The 23,712-nt window shown below is 38.9% G+C and overlaps 3 protein-coding genes and 1 non-coding gene across 10 annotated transcripts in view; 1 reads left to right on the top strand and 3 right to left on the bottom strand.

The window, feature by feature from the left end:
- Window positions 1-340: 340 nt before the first annotated feature.
- Window positions 341-11,740, top strand: LOC114244979 (uncharacterized). Of its 5 annotated transcripts, none has more exons than XM_028176976.2 (8): window positions 341-582; window positions 2,335-2,398; window positions 2,751-2,789; window positions 5,838-5,997; window positions 8,727-8,882; window positions 9,654-9,749; window positions 10,813-10,952; window positions 11,531-11,740. In XM_028176976.2, exons 5-8 carry the CDS (start codon window positions 8,817-8,819, stop codon window positions 11,715-11,717), a joined length of 489 nt encoding a protein of 162 aa, XP_028032777.2. In that variant the 5' UTR covers window positions 341-582; window positions 2,335-2,398; window positions 2,751-2,789; window positions 5,838-5,997; window positions 8,727-8,816; the 3' UTR covers window positions 11,718-11,740. The 5 variants fall into 5 exon arrangements, with proteins under 5 accessions (XP_028032777.2, XP_028032775.2, XP_089585507.1 ...); XM_028176974.2 differs by having other exon boundaries at window positions 346-582; window positions 2,751-2,803; XM_089729381.1 differs by lacking the exon at window positions 5,838-5,997 and having other exon boundaries at window positions 346-582; window positions 2,751-2,803.
- Window positions 5,841-6,005, bottom strand: LOC114245001 (U1 spliceosomal RNA). Its single transcript, XR_003624746.2, has one exon. It is a non-coding gene; the product is annotated as a U1 spliceosomal RNA (small nuclear RNA).
- A 376-nt stretch (window positions 11,741-12,116) lies between the features above and the next one.
- Window positions 12,117-18,823, bottom strand: LOC114244932 (uncharacterized). 3 transcript variants are annotated; one of them, XM_028176890.2, is made up of 7 exons: window positions 18,402-18,641; window positions 16,774-16,959; window positions 16,182-16,277; window positions 15,569-15,777; window positions 14,478-14,612; window positions 13,807-13,975; window positions 12,133-12,518 (listed from the first exon to the last, which is right to left on the bottom strand). In XM_028176890.2, exons 1-7 carry the CDS (start codon window positions 18,435-18,437, stop codon window positions 12,438-12,440), a joined length of 912 nt encoding a protein of 303 aa, XP_028032691.2. In that variant the 5' UTR covers window positions 18,438-18,641; the 3' UTR covers window positions 12,133-12,437. The 3 variants fall into 3 exon arrangements, with proteins under 3 accessions (XP_089585505.1, XP_028032691.2, XP_089585504.1); XM_089729379.1 differs by lacking the exon at window positions 13,807-13,975 and having other exon boundaries at window positions 12,117-12,518; window positions 18,402-18,823; XM_089729378.1 differs by lacking the exon at window positions 16,182-16,277 and having other exon boundaries at window positions 13,807-13,977.
- A 637-nt stretch (window positions 18,824-19,460) lies between these two features.
- The window catches only part of Sert (serotonin transporter), a 36,968-nt gene continuing 32,716 nt past the window's right edge, over window positions 19,461-23,712 (bottom strand). Inside the window, exons 11-13 of the mRNA XM_028176942.2 lie at window positions 22,985-23,169; window positions 22,216-22,399; window positions 19,461-21,453 (exon numbers count right to left, since the gene is read on the bottom strand). Coding sequence (XP_028032743.2) covers window positions 21,382-21,453; window positions 22,216-22,399; window positions 22,985-23,169 — 441 coding nt within the window. The 3' untranslated portion in view covers window positions 19,461-21,381. The remainder of the gene's footprint in view (window positions 21,454-22,215; window positions 22,400-22,984; window positions 23,170-23,712) is intronic.

Consider the following 23,712-nt stretch of genomic DNA (forward strand, 5'->3'; position numbering starts at 1 on the left):
TAATTACTACAGTGCGTCACGTAGGGTACTGGTGACCAACATGGCAGTCAACGTGTTAAAACTTTGATAATTATACGACTTCTCTTGTTTTTAATGCCTTCCCTACAATGTATTTTAAATTACTATCATTAAATTATACAAAATATAATATAAAGATAAAGATGTAGATTTGCTGTTTTTTAATTTGATATTTACAGTTTTCTACAGTTTTTTTGAAGCATATCTATAGTTTTGCTCTATGCTGGGGTTCGCAACCCGCAGCCCTGAGCGAGCGTCGCCAATCCATAGATACACTTAGTCGCCACTAGGTCTATGGTCGCCACTTCGCCAGACGCCATGTATTGTCTATGGTCCCTGTTCCAAAAAAATATCTATTGTATTAATTGTGATTACAAGATTCTCATAATCTTAATTAAAATTTTATCATCTTTACTTCTTTGTCGTTATTTATTTTATAATGAGCAAAGTTAACGTATTTGCGAAGGGACATTTTGTTCTATTTTCAAAATATGAACCAGATAATGGCTGAAGCAATTAGACTAAGTGTGCCACTGTGCAAACACGAGGTTACTAAAAATAAAGGTAAGCAGAGTTGATTTTCTCTGTTAAAGGCTTTAGTTGTCTTAAATTTATGATCTTCATCAACAATAAAGTTGTTCCGGCACTGTGACCAGACGAATGCTTTAATTAGGTATAATATCGAAGGCTCTTCCTAGATAAGTTTACGGTTGTCATTTATTTATTTGAAAAAGTGTTGTGACACTTGGTTGTGGTCGTCGTGGCCTAACGGATAAGACGTCCGGTGCATTCGTGTTGAAGCGATGCACCGGTGTTCGAATCCCGCAGGCGGGTACCAATTTTTCTAATGAAATACGTACTCAACAAATGTTCACGATTGACTTCCACGGTGAAGGAATAACATCGTGTAATAAAAATGAAACCCGCAAAATTATAATTTGCGTAATTACTGGTGGTAGGACCTCTTGTGAGTCCGCACGGGTAGGTACCACCGCCCCGCCTATTTCTGCCGTGAAGCAGTAATGCGTTTCGGTTTGAAGGGTGGGGCAGCCGTTGTGACTATACTGAGACCTTAGAACTATATCTCAAGGTGTGTGGCGCATTTACGTTGTAGATGTCTATGGGCTCCAGTAACCACTTAACATCAGGTGGGCTGTGAGCTCGTCCACACAGCTAAGCAATAAAAAAAAAAAAAAACGATACTACTCTTACAATAACATGGCCACACCTAATTACATACCTACCCGACCTAGGCAAAAAGGGCAAAGAAAAGCTGCCGTCGTCCTAAACGTGTCCTATCCGATTCCCTCTATCCACTCTGTGCGTTTAGGGACTCCAATCACTGGACACCGTGCTTGTCGATCCAACCCATTATGTTCTTGATGCCAATCCAGTGGTAGATTCAGTGAATAACTACTTTTGCTAGGGTTACTGTTAGCAAGTCCTTACAGTTTGAACCCTGGGAGCTCACCTACCAGTTCACACATAATTGGAATAGCTTTTTAGGCTACCAAATTAGATACGGAAAGAAAATCATTTTTGTTTTCCATAAAACGTCCCAGAACATATTTATATGAAGAACATGATTTGGTAGTAGTGGGATTTAATTTAGAAACTAATACATACAATGACATAAAAAAATTAAATGTGAAAATCAAAGCATTTTTTCTAGGTGATTTATGTCATTTATTATTTTATTGCCTCCATAGAAAGCTTGACAGCATATAACACAACTTATAGTACTTAAATGTCACTGCTGCTCATGGATGTCATTATAGCCAGGGACACCCAAATCATTGCCTACTTCTAGATTTGACTACAAAGTAATAAAATTAATGTATCGAGATTGGTCTTTGACACGTATAAAATCTTGAAGTCAATAGGACATAAAGGTGTGAACATATAAGAACATGGAGAAGTTATATTGAAAGATTTTGTTACATAAAATCTCATCTTGATGAAAAAGTGATCAAATGTCAGTCAAAAAAATGATCTTTTTGACTTTAACATTTACAGATATAGCTCATGAAAAAATAAACCTGCTAGGTGGAAGAACTTTAAAACATGCTCCTGGCTTGTGCAGGAATTTTCAGGGTTAATACTTAACTCATAACATTTTTCTTTAGTGTTTATGAATTCCAATTTAAGTTATGTGAATTTTTTAAAGTGCTGACTGCTTGTATGAGCCATACTTTCAAATACCAAAGTATTTAATGGAGCATATAGTGGCACTTTTTTTTAAGTTTCTCGTAGTAATCTTTTTCTAGGAAGTAGTAACTTGAATGATCTCAGTTGTCCGTATTTTTATCATTGCAGGATGCACTCCAACATCAAGATTGCAGAAATGAAAAGTTAATTCCAGACTGCAACTACAGAATTTGTTAGTATTTATACAAATGAGTGTATTTTTTACAACAAAATCTGTGTTTTTATATAAAATATTTGTCAAGGTAAAATTACACTGTTTTTGTCATGCAGGTGTGTATTGGTAATAAATGATAAAGTATGATTTAAAAAATAATAATATTGATAACAAATAAAAAAATGTTTTCCAATTATTTCCTAAACATTCTGAACACATTGATGTTAACCTTGTCTTTCAAGAAACATTGATGGTATATTACATAGATCTACTTTAACCAACAGTGTGATTTTGACCCATTCTTTATAAATGTGAGAAAGATTTGAGAAATAAAATGTTATTGATGTGTTGTTCCTTTCTTTGTACACAGTTGTCATCGGGGATTACGAGCATAATATGGCCACTATGGGTTAGTTAATTTGGGTTAGTAAATACTATAAGCACAGAGTGCTTATTAATTACTGGTACAGGTTAAATTTTTTAATGACTTAAAAATGATATTAAATTTATATGTTTGTGTTCTTGGTTACATGAATATTTTAGTATTGCTTATAGAATAACATTAACTATATCACTTTGATTTTCATGGTTTTCATTATATGCTGTTTGCAATTATAAAAAAGCTGGTAAGAAGGTGGTCTAATTATATATTGTTTTAGACAAATCACTGGTCATGTTGTTCAAAATTGTTTTGAAGTTACAGTATAAAATACTAGACCTCAAACAAAAATAAATTAGGAAGGTATGTGTTAGACAATGTGCAGCGAAAGATTTAATTCATTAGGACTGTACCAAAATAGTGGAAAATGAAGAAATATTGTATAAATTTCTACGTCGTTTAAGCAGAGTTATACTTGACCACAATAACTTAGCATATTTTCATCAAGTTCTATGGCTTTGATTAAACAAAGTACGGATCACAGCAGGATGGTTCGAATCTTTTATCATCGTTTAAAGTACAACGCTTTCTGTTGTCTAACCTAATTCATAAGAGGTTTAAGTTTTAACAAAAAGAAAAAAAAGAGCTGTGCGAGAAATACCTCTTTGTTTATTGCGTGTAAAAAACCTTAAAAAGTTTGACAATTTATTGTTTAAATTTACGTAGGTATCTATCTACATTTCCAATACAAATTGTCACTAGCCCTTTTTGACTTTCCGTCACCGTGCTATTCTACTGTGTAATAATTTTCAACTTTCCGTCTTATATCACAATTCTGTCGTTTGAGATTGCCTTAGCAAATAGATTACGGCCTGGCCACGGGGATCGGCGGTGCGAACGACGAAGCGGCGGATGAGGCGACCATTCGCGCAGCACCGTTTGCAGGCCACGGGTAGTTATGTTCGCCGCCGCGACTAGTAAGGAAGTCAGACAGCGAAATGTCTATATCGAAATTATCTCGATATTGCTTAGAAAGTAATAGTTTTTTGGTTCAAGACCTATTGAGATTGTGGAGTACATGATTTGAATAAGAATTGGAGTATAGATGGAGAATTCCACAAGAAGCACGAGAAATACAGAATGTATGTAGAACATATTTGGCTGGATTTGGGTGGCTAGACTTCCAAATAGCTGGTCTAGCTAGTATTTCAGCAATAAAAATTTAAGTGTTCATTTTTCGCGGCGAAAACAACTAATCTCATTTAATCAGTGCACTATTCGCCGCGACTACCGCTCGACTCCGTGGCTCGCACCGTCCTTATTCATGCATTTGTTTTGCTCGCCCGCCGCGTCGCAAGTCGCCCGCGCGAATTGCTCTGTACATTTCGCCGGTCGCCGTTGCGCGTGGCTTGACAAGTACATTGCTATGTGTTTATTTTAGTCGCTAGACGCTTCGCCGTTCGCACCGCGCGAATATTCGTACAAGCGAATGTCCCGTGGCCAGGCTGTTAGCTGGAGGCTTAAATTATGTAGTAGGTAATATGTATGGTATGGAATGGTATGGTAGCGAAATTACTGTAGCAACAATGTTACAATTACGATTCTGATCTCATGTATCTAAGCCAGCCTTCGTGTTCCGATGACTGCGTAGAACTCGTCTGCTCATATTATTATACGGCAGTAAATGATGAGACGGGTAGGCTCCCAAGGAGACCTTAATTAATACCCATATTTTTATGCGTGCATTACTTTTTCACGACAGTTTTCTAAGCATAACCAGTGCTTTACAAAAAAAAAATGTTATATAATGCATGTTGCAGCAGTCTAGATTATTTTTGAATTCTATCTATACCAGCATGTTTTTGCTCTTTGCTTTGCCCTAACTGTGAATTACTAGACATGTGTAAGTAATGCGAGTGATATTACTCCGGTAATATTACTCTACGATGTAATGCAACATCACACATTACGCGAAGGAAACAAACATCACACTATCACGCAACATGTTTCTTTCTTTGTCGTGTAATGTTGCTTAATACACGAACGGAACCGAGCGAGCGAGACAGACCGATCGACCAAAATAAATGAGCAAGCGACACGGAATTATTCCTAGTGATTTTGAACCGTATGCCCTGGCCGCTAGGTACATTTTTATACCTATGGTACGTCTGAATTTTAATACAGGTATTTGTGTTTATATTTTTCATGCGGCCAGCAAGTAGTTCCCCGCAAGTAGTTACTTAATTTTTAATTCGCAACTTTTGTAAAATCGCTAGTCGCTCGTAATTGTTTAGTAATATTTCATATTAATTTTTGTGTTTGAATTACTTAAGCACTTGTTTGAAAATAGTTTTATTATTTGTTTTAATGCGTGTTTAATAAGTGAAAGAAAGAACGGCGTCTAAATGAAAGTACAGTCCTCTTTGGATGCATTTTGAGGAGACCGCGCCGAAACAATGCATCTACTGCTCTCGTATATTAACATTATTGTCGAGCTCAATTTGCAGTCTAAGTCGCCATATGAAATTCGTTCATCCCGCAATAAATTATATTAAGTAAAAAATAAAATTATTATATTATTAAGTAAGTCAATCTCTGTCAAGTAATATAACAGTGTATTACAATACAAAGTTCATACTTTGTATTGTAATACACTACTGTAATGACACCCGAATCATTACCTAAGTGATGTGTATGAACACATCACTTAAGTAATGATTCGGGTGTATAGATACAATGTATTCGTCGTCACAGTATCTATTGAACGCACCGAGTAATGTTAAGAGTGATGTGTAATGTTTTCGAGTAATATCACCTGTCTGTAAAAGTGATGTCATATCACATTACATTGGCAAGTGATGTTTTGCGCAAGTCTATGAATTACCTATTTGGACTGGTTGTTTTACTGATTAGATTTTCAGTTGTATTTTCTAAACTGCTTTTCATAGATATTCTCTTTTAGGCTTTCATGGAATGTATTCAATTATTTAATTGTTACTTGGTTTTAATTGAATATAAAGTCCTGATTATAAGTTAACGTAGAAATTGGATTTGTTAGTAAGTTTTAGTGGTTTCTAGGTGAAGGACTGCGCAGTACGCATGTCCGACTACCAAAAATTGTACGTACGACGTACCTCTTAAATGAGATAGTCACAGACTGGTTCGACCCGATCGCAGTGCAATGACCGGAACCAGCCCGGGGCAACCGCCATCCTGATCACGGTACACCCTACGCAAGGTTAGTATGCTGATGTCCATCCTCGTACCCTATATAAACAATTGTTTGAAAACCTCGTCATCGCGATTCAGATTAATTGATCAGTGACATCTATTGACGAAATAAGGATTTGATTTAAAAAAAAACAGAATGGCCAGTTTCCAAAAAAGAAAAGTATTTACTGTTATTTTGAATTTTACAATTTTGAAGTAGACAGGTAACCTAAAGACTTCTTACAGATTATCTAATCGAATACTAATCAAATTAGAATTTTTTTAATTTGTGCAGTTGATGCCTTGCCTAAATATTATTAATTATAACCTTAAATTTATTAAATTTGAAAATAGAAAAATCACAATCAAGTACCATTTTGAAATAAAATTCAAGGTAATATGAATATTTGTGCCTGTCTATGTTATACCGTACTTAGTACATTACAGTTTTATTTTCTAACGTGAAATTATAAAGTTAATTTCCTTATTTTTTTTTACGAACAAGCAGCTGAATTGTAAAATTTTAAAAGCACACAGCCGAAAATTCTGTGCTTAAAATCTCTGAAAAGTAATTAATAAGGGCATATTCCAGAGACTCCGCGAGAATGACTTAAGATTGAAGGGTTTAAAAGGATTTAAGGCTTAAACTTTGTTACACGATTTTATACCTTCATCGCGGAGATAGTCCGTTTCATTAAAAAAATTAGCTTATAATAAAATAATATTTACGTTGTAAAATAGTGTATCTAAAAAATATATTATTATGATTTGTAGGAGATACGCCAGTTCAAATCATTATATTTGAGGCAGATAGAGAGAGACCACTGCAAACATTTACTTGAATGAGAACATTGACATGACTATGTAATAATAAACAAAAATTAAACTTCTTCTTCTTCTTCGTCGCTTTCTTCATTGCTGAAGGTCGTGTCCCTGAAACTTGACCGTAAAATATTAAAATATTAAATATTAAATACTAAAATATTAAGTATATTATCTATGATTGACACCTTTCAAAATTCCCTTTGAGTATACGTCACATAATTTTATTAAATAATATTACAGTTGATTGCAATGTTCAAAATCTAATAAACAACTCGAATGAATTATCGACAACCACGTTACGCATATGTATGCAACTTCAAATGCATGTGATGTGGAATACAATATGGAATTACGTTGAAATTGAAAGTTATGAGGTAAATACACATTGAAATGGTCGCCGTCTAGGAATAGAGCGTCGCTTCTCTAGTCTCGACAGCCATGGACTGTACTATAACTATAATCTAGTATCATCATCATTTGGAGCCTCTGGGCCTGCGGAGGGACTTCGGTTCCCTCTGTATTTTGTACCGCATGTTCCATGGGGAGTGCTCTGAGGAATTGTTCGAGATGATACCAACGTCTCGTTTTTACCATCGCACCGCCTGCCACCGGAGTAGAGTTCATCCATACTACCTGGAGCCACTGCGGTCATCCACAGTGCGTTTCCAGAGATCTTTTTTGCCACGTACCATCCGGCTATGGAATGAGCTCCCCTCCACGGTGTTTCCCGAGCGCTATGACATGTCCTTCTTCAAACGAGGCTTGTGGAGAGTATTAAGCGGTAGGCAGCGGCTTGGCTCTGCCCCTGGCATTGCTGAAGTCCATGGGCGACGGTAACCACTCACCATTAGGTGGGCCGTATGCTCGTCTGCCTAGAAAGGCAATAAAAAAAAAATTAATAATAATAGACCGACCCGCAGCCAAGCCCTAGTCTGGGATGTGTCTTCAGACACACATTGAAAACTAAAGAGCCTTTTTTTACTACCTAAGCTGATAGCCTTGAGAGGCTATATCAGCGTAACCTTAACTAGTAGGTGAGCTCACGGGACTCAAACCTGACGACGTTGCCAAAACGAACCCTAGCAAGAGCCGTGCTTCGCAGAATCTACCACCGGATCCGAAACGCGACCCACTGAGAAGATCCGGCGAGAAACTCAGTGGGCTGTGTCTGAGGGCTCTAAAGAGCCAAATTACTAGTTAAACCTAATTAGTTAATCTGCTCAAGCTTATTAAATAATTTAGAAAACTAATAACGTAGGTTATGAAAATTTTGCCCTCCCGCCATTTCCTATTGACAGCTCATTTTAAACGTGTTACATTGCGTTTAATGTTAAAGTATGTTTTAAATTATTTAAGGAGTGAATGTGCTCATGGCCCAAATGATATTTAGTGGTTACCGGTGTCCAAAGAACTCACAACGCTACTGCCGCCACCCACCTTGAAATATGACCTCAAAGTCTCCAACGGCATTTCAAGTTAGAACGCACGATTGCTTTGCGGTAGCAATAGGCAGGATTAACCTACAATGTACTTTACCGGTAGTGCGTCTGTAAATTTTGCTAGTTTCATTTCTTTGAGGGTTGCTATTCCTTATTGGAAGGTGTTAATAGTTATGGACGGTGCAAATGCTTGTAGTAAACAGGTTTTCACTACGAGAGAAATAGAAAACAAAGAGGTACTTTACTGGTGGTAGAACCTCTTGTGAGTCCGCACGGGTAGGTACCACCGCCCTGCCTATTTCTGCCGTGAAGCAGTAATGCGTTTCGGTTTGAAGGGTGGGGCAGCCGTTGTAACTATACTGAGACCTTAGAACTTATATCTCAAGGTGGGTGGCGTATTTACGTTATAGATGTCTATGGGTTCAGGTGGGCTGTCAGCTCGTCCACCCATCTAAACATTTAAAAAAAAGGTAGAATAGATTCTTTATTTCAGTTCGTTCAATGGGCACAATGCGGCGAAGGTCTGGCCACGGCGGCCCCGACGGTGTTGTGGGCGGTTGGCGCCGTGTTGCTGGCGCAGAGAATGATCGCAGCCTTGTTCAGACGTTTCGCGTTCCGTAGGGTTCCGTTTTGGGAGCTCGTGTTGCAAGTTAGTACAGTGCCTCCGTACAGTAATCCCGCCTATAACCCGGTGGATCGGTTCCGCGTTGTAGTATTCTCGTATAACGCGCGTTACGTATAAATTATTCACGTTTAACTTCTCGTCAAAAGCGGCTCAAATCGAATATTAAGGAAAAGTGTGCTATGAACGGAATATGTGCGTTTTATTAGAATCAAGTTATGAACAATTGAATTTAAAAAAAAGCGGGAAATTCCCGCGTTGTATAAAGAGAACACGTGTTATACGAGGAATATGAAATCGCGTAATAATCGCATTCACACGTCCTTACGGATCCATCAGATCCAAAATAATCTTTGCATTAGACGCCTTCATCTCTAACACTAGGAGCAGGCTTAGGAACCCCGGTAACCGTACTCGTCGAATTCGACAAAGAGTTCGACGTGCAACCTGACCCATTAATCAGCCCACTGAGTTTCTCGCCGGATCTTCTCAGCGGGTCGCGATTCCGATCCGGTAGTAGATTCATTCGCGAAGCAGCTGCTCTTGAGTTGCTAGGTCTCCTTCGGAGGCGCTCGGGCAGCTGCTAGCAATTCCTACCTCTCCTGGCTGAGACTTTGCTCGCCCGCCTGTTCTGGTGAAACTGGAAAGGCCTCCGGGCCACCAGCAATCCTTCAATCCTAAAAAAAATCGCTTTCTATCCAGATGGCCGGAGGAACATGGAGTTTCCCAAGTTAAATAGGAAGTAAAATGATATACAAACTATAATATGTTTATGATGATTTTGTATCTATATTTCAGAATCTCCTTTTCCTGTGGATGGTGATCTACAGCTTACATTTCTGGGCGGTGCTGGTGAAAATCGCGAAAGCTGTAGTCAAATATGCTTATACAAATGTACCGTATCGCCGCCGGAGGTGTTAATATTTGTTTGTAGTTCGTTTACCGGGCGCCAGTTGGCTGGGTATTATTCTTGCGGGACATTGACAACTGCTGACAGGCTGCTGACTGAGCAGACCAGTTCGCGGTCTAACTAACGTTACGGGCTTACCGGACTCGCGGACACAACATCGTGCTTGCCATTGAGATGTCTATGTAATAGGTTGGGGAAAAAGTTTCTTCGCATTTTTTAAGCAAATTCACAACATTTTTTAATATAGTTTATTTACATTTAACTAAAGTATGTAGGTACCATTTTGTTTGATAACTTTTTGCCATCCTGTAGGTAGAGACATGATCCCATTGCTATAGAAATTTTGGGGCTTCTGATTAAAATACCGCGACAATTGGTTTTGGCAGTCCTCTCGTGATGTTAACCTGACACTGCAAACAAACAAAGATTTCTAAAGAGACCGAAACAGGTGGAAATCTGAAGGTGCAAAGTCAGGAGTATACGGCGGATGCATTAACATCTCCCAGCCAAGCTCTCTTAATTTTTGCTGAGTGTCAAAATATGTGTGAGGTCTAGCGTTATCATGATGAAAAACCACACCCCTTCTGTTGATTAGTTCCGGCCGCTTTCTCTCAAGTCAACTCAAGAAAGCTCTCATCAGTTGTTCGCAGTAGAGCTCTGAGATTTCCACCTCATATAGCAAGGTGGAGGCGCCATTCACTACTAAACCGTGTGAGCCGTGAACTATTCGATCTACTTCCGTACATAAGTGTTACTCTGTGTAATTCTTACTCTTTTTTACTGATGGTAGGACCTCTTGTGAGTCCGCACGGGTACGTATCACCTCACCACCCTGCCTATTTCTGCCGTGAAGTAGTAATGAGTTTCGGTTTGAAGGGCGGGGCAGCCGTTGTAGCTATACTTGAGACCTTAGAACTTATACCTCAAGGTGGGTGTCGCATTTACGTTGTAGATGTCTATGAGCTCCAGTAACAATTTAACACCAGGTAGGCTGTGAACTCGTCCACCCATATAAGCAATAAAAAAAAAAAACTTCTCCGGTGACAGCTTGATAACAGTGTCGGTCCAGAAGACGCCGAGAGCTGTCAGCTCATGCAGCTGTGGGTTGTCTGGATGCTCGCGGCCGGACCGTTGGCTTATTATCTATACACGAGAGCGAAGCCAGAGAGTCAGCCGCTCATGATATGGTCAGTATGCGAGACAAATTGACTCAAAACCACAGAAGTTTCAGGTCTAGTCATAAGTGGTAGAAGAGCGTGACGCATTGATTGATAAACAAGATGATATAACCCATGGGGTGTGTTCGATTAGAACCATTCTCGAAATTTAAGATGGGAAGTGATATTAGTGTTGATAGATAGATATAGATTGTTGATGATAAAATAAAAAGAGCAATTTGCATAAATCGTATTTTGTCAATAATTTTGAATGGCCCGCTATGTAACGCAATTAGAAATAATTATACTAATTAAAAAAAGTAAAACTACCGCTCAGATCATCAGATCTTATTTCAATGAGACCACGCGAAAAGCACGAGCTTTCAAATAAAAAAGAATTACCAAACCCGGTTTATCTAAAAAAAAAAAGTTCTGAGGTAACACTCGAAAAAGTACAGCCGAATTGGGAAACTGCCTATTTTTAAGTCGGTTAAAAAACAAACCGGTCGGACGAGATTATGGTGGTAGTACTTTTGTTTTTGCCTGTTTGTGCATATCTATGTGTTGCTCTATTGTGCTAGGTTATAGTATTAAACTTGGTGGTTCAGGATCACGACGAACCCGTGGCAGCGCCGCGAGATGGGCCCATATGGCTACTACCTGAACCGGCCGCCCTCCGCGGAGCGTCGCCCGAGCGACTCCGGACAGCGGCCCTGCGCCCTCCGCCGGGCCCTCAGCGACTCCACGGTTATCAGAGACGGGCCCAGAAAAAAACGATACTCCAAGTCTGTGTAGTTCAATAAACTTTGTGTCGGTTATTGGAGTTTTATTCCAACCGTACTGGTCACCAAGCGTCATTGTCGGTAGACTGCGGATGGTAGGACGTCCTGTGAGTCCGCACGGGTAGGTTCCATCAACCTGTCTATTTCTTTCGTGAAGCAGTAATGCGTTTTATGAAGCAGTATTGCGTAATTAAAGACACGGGGGCAAGTGTAAGCTGCTCTAATCGCGTCTTGTGAAACGATAACCGGGGGTAATATTCTTGTTTCTCCTTCTATAAGGTAGCTTTTTACACAACTATTATGTACACATGTACTGGTTTCTTTGTTCCAACTCTTACAAGTCTGACAGATGCGAAATTGTGGGCTCTCTGATAAGACCTTACATTGCTACAGTGACGCCGCGCCGGCTGTATAACGGGAGTCGTGTTTTGAAAATTTTTAAACATAAATTTTTTGTGAATAATTAAACCAATTAACTTGGTACAATGATCGGTTATGACGCAAGAAGCTTGCTCTGAGCTCTTATTTTTGCTAAATATTTAATTATAAACACTTATGAGACAGTTTTTATTATTTATTTATTGTCTTAATAGAAACACTTGTGTAGTTTTCTTTTTCCATTATACATTATATATTATTAGATAGATACTTTATTGACGTGAAGTGCAGTGTTTCTGTAACAAGAGTTGGTTAGAAGGGTAGCTTGGCCATGCTCCTCCAAGGCCGCTCTTCCTCATTCCGATTGTTCTGCTGGAGTTCCGCCAGCACCAACGTCGCTGGTGTCCGATGCAGGGCTGCACTCGCATCGCGTCGCCTGCGCATTTGCATTTTGAAACAATGTATCGCGACAACAGTCCACTGTGATTACATATACATAGGTTTAAGAAAACTATTAAAGAACATCTGCGCAATAAAGCTTACTATAAAGTCAATGATTATCTATAAGATTGCACAGAGTGCGAATGAGTTGCTCGCTCCGGGCATTACAATATTGCAATAATTATTACGTTATAATACTCATTGTAAAAATGAATATTTAAAAAAAAAGACATGCCCGCTGAGTTTCTTGCCAGTTCTTCTCAGGACGAAGACTAGTTTTTGTGAATTGGCGGTAGTTCTTTTTGACGTTCAACAAGTATGTACTTTCATTTATTCTGAATAAAAAATTTTTGGTTTGATTTGATTATCAGTCAGTAAATTAGGAAGTAAATAAACATTATAGCGATAAGGCAGCCAATTGTACTTTTTTATATTTAATGTTTCCCATTTTTTATTAATTTTGTGTACAACAAAGTATTCTCTTTCTCTCTCTCAACGGCCTTAAACTTGGATTTTTTTTAAATTACTACGAAACAAGCCCAATGAATTGGTGTTGGGATTCTGACCAGGACTATTAGCAAGACTACACCCCAACGTACAACAAACGACCGCCCCGCTTCGATGAATATTGCTAGCTTTATGACAAACCATTCCTGACCTCCTTTTTGTGTGTAGACAGGTGAACTCGCGGCCCACCCCGTGTTGAGTGGTCACCCATAGACATCGTGGTTGCCGCTACCCATCTTCAGACATGAGGTCTAAGTCTCCATTGTTCAGGAAGTTATTCCCTCATTGTGGGAGTCATTCGTGAACATTTGTTAAGTGCTTATTTCATTAGAAAAACAAAGTTATACGCTTGGGAGATTCGAATACCGGCACAGTTGCATCGGTCGATACGAATGCACCGGGCATAATCCTTTATAAGCCTTTTGTTCAACAAAATCCTCAAATTGACATCACTAACTGGTGGTAGGACGTCTTTTGAGTCCGCACGGGTAGGTACCACCACTGCCTATTTCTGCCGTGAACCAGTAATGGGTTTCGGTTTGAAGGGCGGGGCAGCCGTTGTAACTATACTTGAGACCTTAGAGCTTATATCTAAAGGTGGGTAGCGCATTTACGTTGTAAATGTCTATGGGCTCCAGTAACCACTTAACACCAGGTGGGCTGTGAGCTCGTCAAACAATTTTCAAATTGAACTCGTGGCGTGGGGCAAATTCATTTCAGGTCACCAATAGACCGTGCCTTTAAGGTGTACGTTGGAATAACGTTAGAAGACTAACAGAGATGAATGCTCGTAGCTTCTCGATGGCATCAGCCGTAGTCTCACTGGATTTACCGACGATGCGCACGCACATTTCCTTCCCCTGCTCGGCGCGTTGCAGTCTGCACGACTCCTTGCTGTCGGGGGCGCTGACATCCACCGACGACTGCTTCGGAGACGAGCTCTCACTCTAGTACATACCATTATACCTGAAGCTACGTCACACTGACAGTCAAATATTCTTAAATAAACAAAAATCCGCCTGCCTTTACCATCGACAATCTAGTAACTATATTTACCTTACTAAATATAACCTAATTCAATTGAACATGACGAAATTTGCGGTCTTTACCTGGTGAAAAGTTTCGTGTATCCAGCTCTCAGTTATTTTACTAATGATTAAACAGTTGTCCAATCTCTTTTACCAACCAGTCTTCACACTGGTAACGCGGTTAACACGATAAGCCAAAAACTACCCGCTAAAATGTCCGACAACGCATTGTCTTTCTTGTTATTAACCAAGATGTCTGGCCTTCTTGATTCTCTAATACGACGATAACCAATTGTGTTTCCGCACACCGTCTGCTTATATAAGTATGTAGTACGCCGTAAAGTAGGTATATAATGTATATACATTCGATGGAAATAAAGATCGAAGAAAAAGCTCGATGAATTGAGTGAGTCATTTACGTGTGAGTGTCAGGGCTCGGTGGCGCTGGTCGCGAGAAGCCTCGCAGCCGCTGGTGGACGGAACCTACGAAACTGTTCACCTTCTCCATGGCGCGGTGAGCGCTCCTGCTGGCGCGGTCTTGCAACTCTATTTGCCTAAGTTCAATATTGCCACATTACAGTGTATTATAACATTCACAAATATAAGTTTTTGATGAAAAACAGCCAACCAAAATCGACATTTCAATTCTGTTTCGAATCAGCACGTGGCATGGCACGTGTCTTCATCCATGCGACATTAAAGCATTTCTAATTATCTAATTTCTGAGTTCCAATGCTGCTCGCAAAGCTCTAAGCCCACCAGCATGCACAGGGATCATCATCCCAACTTTATGATGTTAAGATGGTCCGAATGGTTAAGATGGCTGATATGGTCCGAAGGTTAGATTACACATCACAGCGTGTAGACGGGAAGTAGAAATCTGTTAGGTCTTTTTTTTCCTACCTAAGCTGATGGTCTAGAGAGACCATATCAGCGTCACTGGGCAAGTAGGTGAGTTCACGGGGCTCAAACCTGATGACAGTGCTAACACGAACCCTAGCAAGAGCAGTGCTTCGCAGAATCTACCACCGGATCGGAATCGCGAGAACCCACTGAGAAGATCTGGCGAGAAACTCAGTGGGCTGTGTCTGTGGGTTAATTTACTCGCCGAGCCCTTCGTCGCGAGCTACGGGTTCGACGAGAACGATGACCGGTGCTTGGGGTACCTAAAAGCACCGTTAGTGGATCGGGAGATTCCGAAATGACGTGTTTTAGGCGACGTCGATTGTTTACCATTTGGCCCCCAGGATCGGCAATGTAGTATACGGCGGCTACGACGAGAGGATTCTCGTGTCGTGCCGCTTTATCGAAGTGGGTTAGGTCTTATGATTTGCGTGGCCTTTTATATCACTAAGTCGTTTATATTGGAATATGCTTTACCGTGTGTAATATTAAATTCAATCCCAAAAACTGGGTTCGAATATTTAGCGAGTCACATCGGATTGCGACAGACGTTTAACTATACGGAAAGAAACAAAAAAGATGTAACCTCGACGCGTCATTTACCAACCACTGCTCCAAATATGGCATATTGAATCTCTGACAATAATGCTTCCTGACGTAATCAGCATAGCAAAGCGACAGGAACCAGCAGATCGTGATATGGATCTGAGGCTGCTGGTTCTTCAGGAACTTCGTCAAAGGACCGAGGACCACAATATCCGAATGCTGACTGCCGAGTAGACCCGCTGTTGTCATTTCGAGCAGCATGCTTGGACTCTAAGAGAACGGAAATGTTAATATGGAAATAATTACTACTTGGAAGATGTGCTTTTCTGGTTTAATTTTGTCATTACGGCTCCTCCCGATCCATTAACGGTGCTTTTAGGTACCACAAGCACCGGTCACCGTCTTCGTCGAACTCGTCGCCTGCGACGAAGGGCTCGACGAGGGAATTAACCTATAGACACAGCCCACTGAGTTTCTCGCCGGATTTTCTCAGTGGGTCGCGTTTCCGATCCGGTGGTTGATTCTGCGAAGCACTGCTCTCGCTAGGGCCAGTGTTAGCAACACACCCGGTTTGGGCCTCGTGAGCTCACTTACACGTCAAGGAGAAGCTGATATAGCCTCTCAAGGCTATCAGCATAGGTAGGAAAAAAAAGGTTTGAATTAAAAATACTAACATCTCTGATTAGTGTGTCCAGATAATATTGGAAGAATCTCATAGAGCAAACCCAGAGGTGGACCATCAGAGCCAACATGCCCAGCACCATGCTTGACTAAAACGTAAATACAGAAATCAAAAATATTAAGTAATTTGTCAATGAGCATTCTGTAATGCGTTTCAGTTCGAAGGGTGGCGCAGCCGTTGTACTAAAGAACCAAAACTTAAACTTCATGTCTCAAGGTGGGCGGCGGCATTAACTTCTTGTTGTCTATGGGCAAACATACAACTTCGGGTGGGCTGTCAGCTCTTTTACCCGTTTAAGCGATAAAAATTTAGAAATACTGTTTTTGTTTCGTGAATTCTGTCGAGAACAATATGTGGGTTTGTTTGTTGCAGACGGACTGAAGAGCTCACGGCTCACCCGGTATTAAATGGTCACTGGAGTCCATCGACAATACAAAGCGAATGCCTATGTTTGAAAAGCGAGATTAAAGTCTCAATTTCATCGTGTAGCAGCTGCCCAGCCCTTCAGAACGGCACGCGCTCAGAGCACGTAGAATTATCAATGATGCGAACAAAAATGAAATTATAATGGTAAATAAACTCACGATGAGCGTCTTCTCCAGCGCAGAGATGTGAGCGTGGTCTCCGGCCGTGAATATAGTCGCTTCGAGCTCGTTGTAGAGAAACAGGGCCGCGGCACTCGCGAAGACCACCGTGGGTCCGACCCCCCACACATCGCCGTTGCAGCTCAGCCATTTCGCTATCGTTTCCAAGTGAGAGTCACAAATATCCTAGAGGATTGATTATTTTTTTCGATTAAATTCTTGAAGTGAAAACTTCTTTAGCATCGTTGTGATTCGAAAGGCGATGAAACGAAAAAGCGACAGTTTTTGGACAGACGCGTAAATTCATAAGATTTAACGTGGGAGAAAATGAGATGGGATGCATCATATAGTGTTTCTTATATTAGTGGTTCTTTTTGTGCTCTGTTTCGTACCTAATATTCGTAATTAATACATTCTGAATAAATCTATGAAATATATACGAATAAAATGTAAAATAATTATCAAATTTTGTATCACTGTGATCGTTACAAAAACCTACAATTATTATCCTCTTCCCGATATTCTACATTCGTCTCATTATCTTAAACCCAACACTTTTGAAGGTTTCACTTCTACCACGTGTGAATTGCACACTTTTTTTTTTGTATTTTCTTTATTTTTATTTATGTTCCGGCTAGTCGAGAAAAAAATTCACAGGGCTGGTGTAATTGCTCGGTGGAGCGAAGGCCCTAATGTTTTTCGGAACTTGTGTGCATGATTTGCTTTAAATTTTAGTTAGTTTTTAATTTGAAGATGTTTAGTGCTGTTTTAGATCACATAGGTAATCTTGTATGACGAATGTCTCTAGGGATGTTACTGAGAAGATAGGCGCGATTCGTACTTTCTTAAGATTAGTATTTTTCCACCATTCGTCCCGCGAAATTTTGAGTATTGTCGATGGGTAGGGCGTGTTACGGTCTCGGACGATTAGACACCATCGTCCGGTTTATTCCTTTCAGTAAGTAATCACGGGTCTCTCTGAAGGCATGACCGTGTAAGCGACATCAACTTAATTTCTCGATCCAACTTTATTTTCAAAGTGAATTGCTCCATTAGCTTTTATTATTATTTACTAGCTGACCCGGCAGACTTCGTAGTGCCTCAATTGATAAATAAAAGACCTAAACTTTTGTATAAAATAAACTAAAAACAAACAAAAGGAATCCGTCCGACGGGGGACACATCAAAGAAAAAACAAAATTGCTATTTTTATTTAATTCCGAGCATTTTCAAATTTATCTACTTTTTAAACCTTCTCTGGACTTCCACAAATAATTTATAGTTCAAGACCAAAATTAGCCAAATCGGTTCAGCCGTTCTCGAGTTTTAGCGAGACTAACGAACAGCAATTCATTTTTATATATAGAGATTGCTTTGATGGCTGGAGGAGATCACAGCCCACCCGGTGTTAAGTGGTTACCGGAGCCCATAGAAATCTACAACGTGAATGACGCCACCTACCTTGAGACATGACAAGGTCTCAGTTTTTACAGTACAGCGGCTGCCCCGCCTTTCAAACCGAAACGCATTACTGCTCTCTAATTTCTATGAGCTGCAGGGATGGTGAAGTGAGCTTAGAAGTGAGTCTCTCCGACTATCCTAATAATTGTTTACGGTGTTTTACTCACACAATGTGCAGAGAAGCTAACTGATCTACCCGCCATACATAAGGCGGATTTTTCTCATGAACATCTTCACAAATGTACCATTTTCATAGTCTCCATTGCGCACCATTAATTTACACAGTAAAATTTAAAAAATGTTTACCAACGTGAGTTATAAAAACAGGAACCATTTAAATTTACATAACTATGTACCGAAATGTGTTGTTTAGTTTTTTTGTCAATTAAATGTCATATTTCTGTGTCTCGCATGATCTAGTTGGCTATGGATTTCTCATTTTCTTCAAATGAAAACTTTTTAGTTTATTCTACAATGTTTGAAAATTGTAATAAATGGTTTTTCTGTCAGAGAAACTATAGCGCAATACTTCGTGTTAGCTTATAACTTGGCTTCTCACCAACGGACACCAAATTGAGTCCTTCGTTATCGCTAAAATCATAAAGTATTCGCAACTTCGGATATAAACTCAGTAAATGCGAAATTAAATAATACAGGTGATATTGTAGGTACGTACAAGTAAGTACCTTAAATAAATACACTTAATATTTGGTAGGTAATGCCACCCGGCTTGTTTCTACCCGTGACAATTTCCAATTTAAAGAGTAAGTTAGCAAATATTGAATATAATTGAGTCTTCATGCCTCAAATGCGGTAACCCAAATAATTCCAGCTGTTCCGCGTGGGCTGGTGACGAGGATTATGTTCCATGAACTCTTATCTTGTGCAAAAAATATCGTAAGAGTAGCTATAACCGTTTAATTAGAGTAAATAGGTTTACCGAAAACTAAAGAAGACCATATTAAACTTGAAGAAAACACATTGAACGACTCCTCCAAACTATGTTACTGTTAAGGTACTACCTACTTACTAGCCCCATTTTTACTCTTTTTTCTATCTTAAAGCGTTCTTAATAATATAACTAAATTCGAAGTGTTTGAAGAACAGTGTTCAATAAGTTGTAGCGATAAATCATAATTTATTTAATAACGCAGCAGTTACAGAAACAAATTTTTAAACGGGTTTTATATTGGTAAGGATCTCTATCGAGAAATAAAACAACTCTCTGGGATTAGAACAAATGGGTTACAAGACCTGCAATGGCTGGTACAGGCCTTAGTTACACATTTGCATTTATTTCTGGGATTAACGTCAACATTTTACACAATACTACTATTCCAATACAATGTCCCTAGAGAACTCTAAAATGAGTAATGGGTACATGAACGATTTTTTACGTTTTTTTTATAAAATTCTAAATTTGGAACAACACATAATAGGTAAGTACAAGCCAATAATATATAGTATATCAGGTAAGATACGCGCAACTATTTCACAGACTAGTTCTGCTAAGTGAAAACTTCAAAAAGCTTTTATAATATGTTGTCAATAATCACAATACTAGAGAAGTATGCGAAGTACAATAATATTATTTATAACAATGATTTCCTAATATTTGAAACAGTAACTTTCTCTACAAGAATAACGTCTAATATTTAAACGGGATAGTGTTGATACACGAGTAAGTACATGACTAAGACTAAAACGGAATCATCCTACTCACGCAACGATATACTATTGAAGCCTTAATCCTAAACGATAGATTTTAATTTGGCTTTAAATGCAATATATGAAATGTAATAGAAATAAAATATTACAATACCTAATCATACATTAAATATGCCTACCAATGCTTAGATTTCTGAAACATTTGAAACTTATATATGATTACTGCTACAATTAACTACTTCCATTACTTTTTAATAAAATTACTTTATACATATATGAGAACGTATATTTGTAGACACTAATATACCTAATACTTACTTTTATACCTATTCTAATATTATGTAGTATTTCTGGACTCATTGCCCTGGAATACAGAAATACTACAAGTCACAAACCAGAACAATGCTAATAACAATAATACAATAGGGTTTGCTTAATAATATATTAAAGATTAAAACAAAATTACGATTTTCTAATCTACAATTTTTTTTTATTTTTCTTTAATTTTTTTTTCTACTTTTGAATTTATATTTGATTAACTATGAATATATCCTATAAAACTTTCGTTCAAAATTATCGTCTGTCCAGCAATACTTGTTTCATATTTACAGCAATGTACCTAATTAAACATTCAATGTTAGACTAAATCTTATGCCTAAGTCATCAAAGCTAAATTTCGTTTGGAATTATCCAGAAGAATTGGTACGTTTTGATTCGTTTTTTTATCAATAACGCTTATTTATCGCGTGTATTTAATTATTTTTTTAATATAAAATAATTATAATCGTAATTTCCAATATTAAACTGTAAGTGTCTGAAAGAAAACAGGTTTCAATGAATTTCCATATCTCATAAGATAAGATTAATAGCTGTCCAGATTGTATACTCTCTACACGCGCGCTTTTTATACTTTCCAAACATTACACCACTAAGTAAGTATTTAACATCAAGTGTAAATTTGAATCTACCAAAGCTTAACTATCTCGCATCATTTAATGTGTATTTCAACACCCTGACACGCATATATTCCAAAACTTCAGAAAGCTATACCTGAACATTATAAAGCTTGCGACCACTACAACAATCATGACTTAATTATTATTAAATACCTATGTAGATTACAAGCGGATAATCTCAACTGACTATTCTAATTTAATATCGATATATACATATAGATTACGAAAAAGTATTCAGCGTAATACTTGTGATACGGAAATATATAATATTTATAAATAATGAGTATTCTATACTGAAAATTCAATGGTATTATAATTATTACATAATATATATTATTTTCTACTACATTTTTTTAACAACTACGCTAAATTTAATATTGAAAATGATTTGTTGAGGATTATTATTTTACGTCAAATTATCAGACGTATTTTAAGAAGTATGTTGGTGTCGTCTCGTAGGATATCTCTGATGTTAGACCAGCCACTCGACAACAGGCTTAGCGGTCCAAGTGGTCTGGTAAGGTCACAGCGTGCAGATTGCTGGATCCGCTGGGGGTATGGATGTTTCTTGGGGACGTTTGATCGTTTTTATACGCTGAAAATTGAAAAAAAAATACTATAAGTAAAACTCTTTTACGAATATGTGCAGTTATGGAGGTAGTGAATTATTTCGGTCCTGTATTTTTCTATCCCAAACATTCCTTTTAATGTATGTACCTAATAAACCGTACAGACTGTTTTTGAGAATAGTAAACTTATGTTTCTAAGGAAATGCGATTATGATCCTAGTTCATTCATTAACCATAATAATATTAAGCTGTAGTTTGTCTGTCTTTTAATGAACTAACCCCTGTATGTATATTGTGTGCGTCTTATCTGTTTTAGGTACATCAACAGCGATCCTGTCATCAAACATTCTTAGATACTCACTTAATTCTTAGTTACCTTGTTCATTCACGAAGCCCGCTATAGAAAGCAGACATAAGCAGAGAAATACACTTGTCACTGGACATTGGCGAAATCTAAAAGGAAACGCCATAAATCCAATAGATAGATAGATCCTAAAAAATCTAAATACATTCTTCGCTGTTCAAACTATACTGATATTCTTCTTTTTCTTCAACGGTCAAATTATGATTTTGCGGGTATGATTTTTATTACACGATGTTATTCCTTCACCGTGGAAGTCAATCGTGAACATTTGTTAAGTACGTATTTTACTAGAAAAATTGGTACCCGCCTGCGGGATTCGAACATCGTTGCATCGCTAGATACGAATGCACCGGACGTCTTATCCTTTAGGCCACGACGACTTCAATAAGGTTGTTAATTAAAAAGAGGAGACCCTAATTCTCACCTGCAGGCAGCTACCGGGAGTGATTATGAACTTGTAAACGATGTAGAGCGGTATGCAAGATACAGTGGTGCCGGTCATCACCCAGCCCACCGTGATGGACCAGGGTGGGTAAGTGTACTCCCCGCCAAGCATCTCCTGGTGAGCGAGGACGGAGAACACGAAAAGAACTAGCAGGAACACGGGGCTGAGGGCAGATAACGTGAGTTGAGATATTTCTGTGTGTTTCAATACGTTTTTATTATACTGACTTATATCTGTTTCTATAAGGGAATCTTTGAACGTAATTTCTACTTCGATCGCCAGACATGTTCCACCACTTCAATCATCACTGGGAACCTCGTCGAAAGTTTTGCATTCGGCTCAAAAAAAAGGTACATAACCATTTAACACTTGAGTATTCGCTTTTGGTAGTTTGAAGGAAGGACACCTGATATAAAAATACTGCGACAGTGAAACCAGGTTGCCTATGGGTTTCAGTGACCTGCCAATATAAGCCCATAGAAATCTACAATGTAAATACCGCCACCCACCTTGAGATATGAGTTCTAAGGTCTCAGTATAGTTACAACGGCTGCCCCACCCTTCAAACCGAAACGCATTATTGCTTCACCGCAAAAATAGGCAGGGTGGTGGTAGTACCTACCCGTGCGGACTCACAAGAAGTCCTGCCACTGGTAAATATCAATAAATAGCATCTACGCTATTAACAATCTGTTTCCCTCTACGATGTAAATGTTCAGGACTTAGTTACTTTCAAAGACAATCTTACCTGATATAAGACCAGCAGGCTCTCCAGAACCAGCCAGGACTGTGCCCCAGCATGCTCTTCACGTCTTCAGAGAAGCGATCCACGCCGTATACCCAGCAGACACCAGCGGCCTCCGCGAACACCACGAACAGAATAGCCAGCCCAGGACCGTACACGTTTAGAAGATCCACTAGGAATACTCCTCCCTGGTAAAACAATTTTAAAGCTAGATAAATCTATAATAAACATTGCGTTTTACTGGTGGTAGGACCTCTTGTGAGTCTGCACGGGTAGATACCACTTTACCTATTTCTGCCGTGAACCAGTAATGCATTTCGGTTTGAAGGGTGGGGCAGCCGTTGTAACTACACTTGAGACCTTAGAACTTATAATAAATCAAGGTGGGTGGCGCATTTACGTCGTAGATGTCTATGGGCTCCAGTAACCACTTAATACCAGGTGGGCTGTGAGCTCGTCCGCTCATCTAAGTAATAAAAAAAAGCGTGCCCAGTAAACAGACGCAGCAATTGAGGTCATTTTTGAAAATCTTGTAAAAATTTCTTCCTCCTCATCCCATCAGATGGAGCCATCATCAAACCACTTTGTAGTTTTATTTGTCCACAATACCACTAGCAACGGCCTGCTTAACGTCAAACCAGCTTATGAATGGCCAACAATTGACGTTAAACCTTAGTTTTATTGTCGAAGTTCCAACGAGTCTGCAGTCTTTGATAATGATATGTCGTAGG

Source organism: Bombyx mandarina, chromosome 08, assembly GCF_030267445.1.
Source record: "Bombyx mandarina strain Sakado chromosome 08, ASM3026744v2".
NCBI classification, from domain to species: Eukaryota; Metazoa; Arthropoda; class Insecta; order Lepidoptera; family Bombycidae; genus Bombyx; species Bombyx mandarina.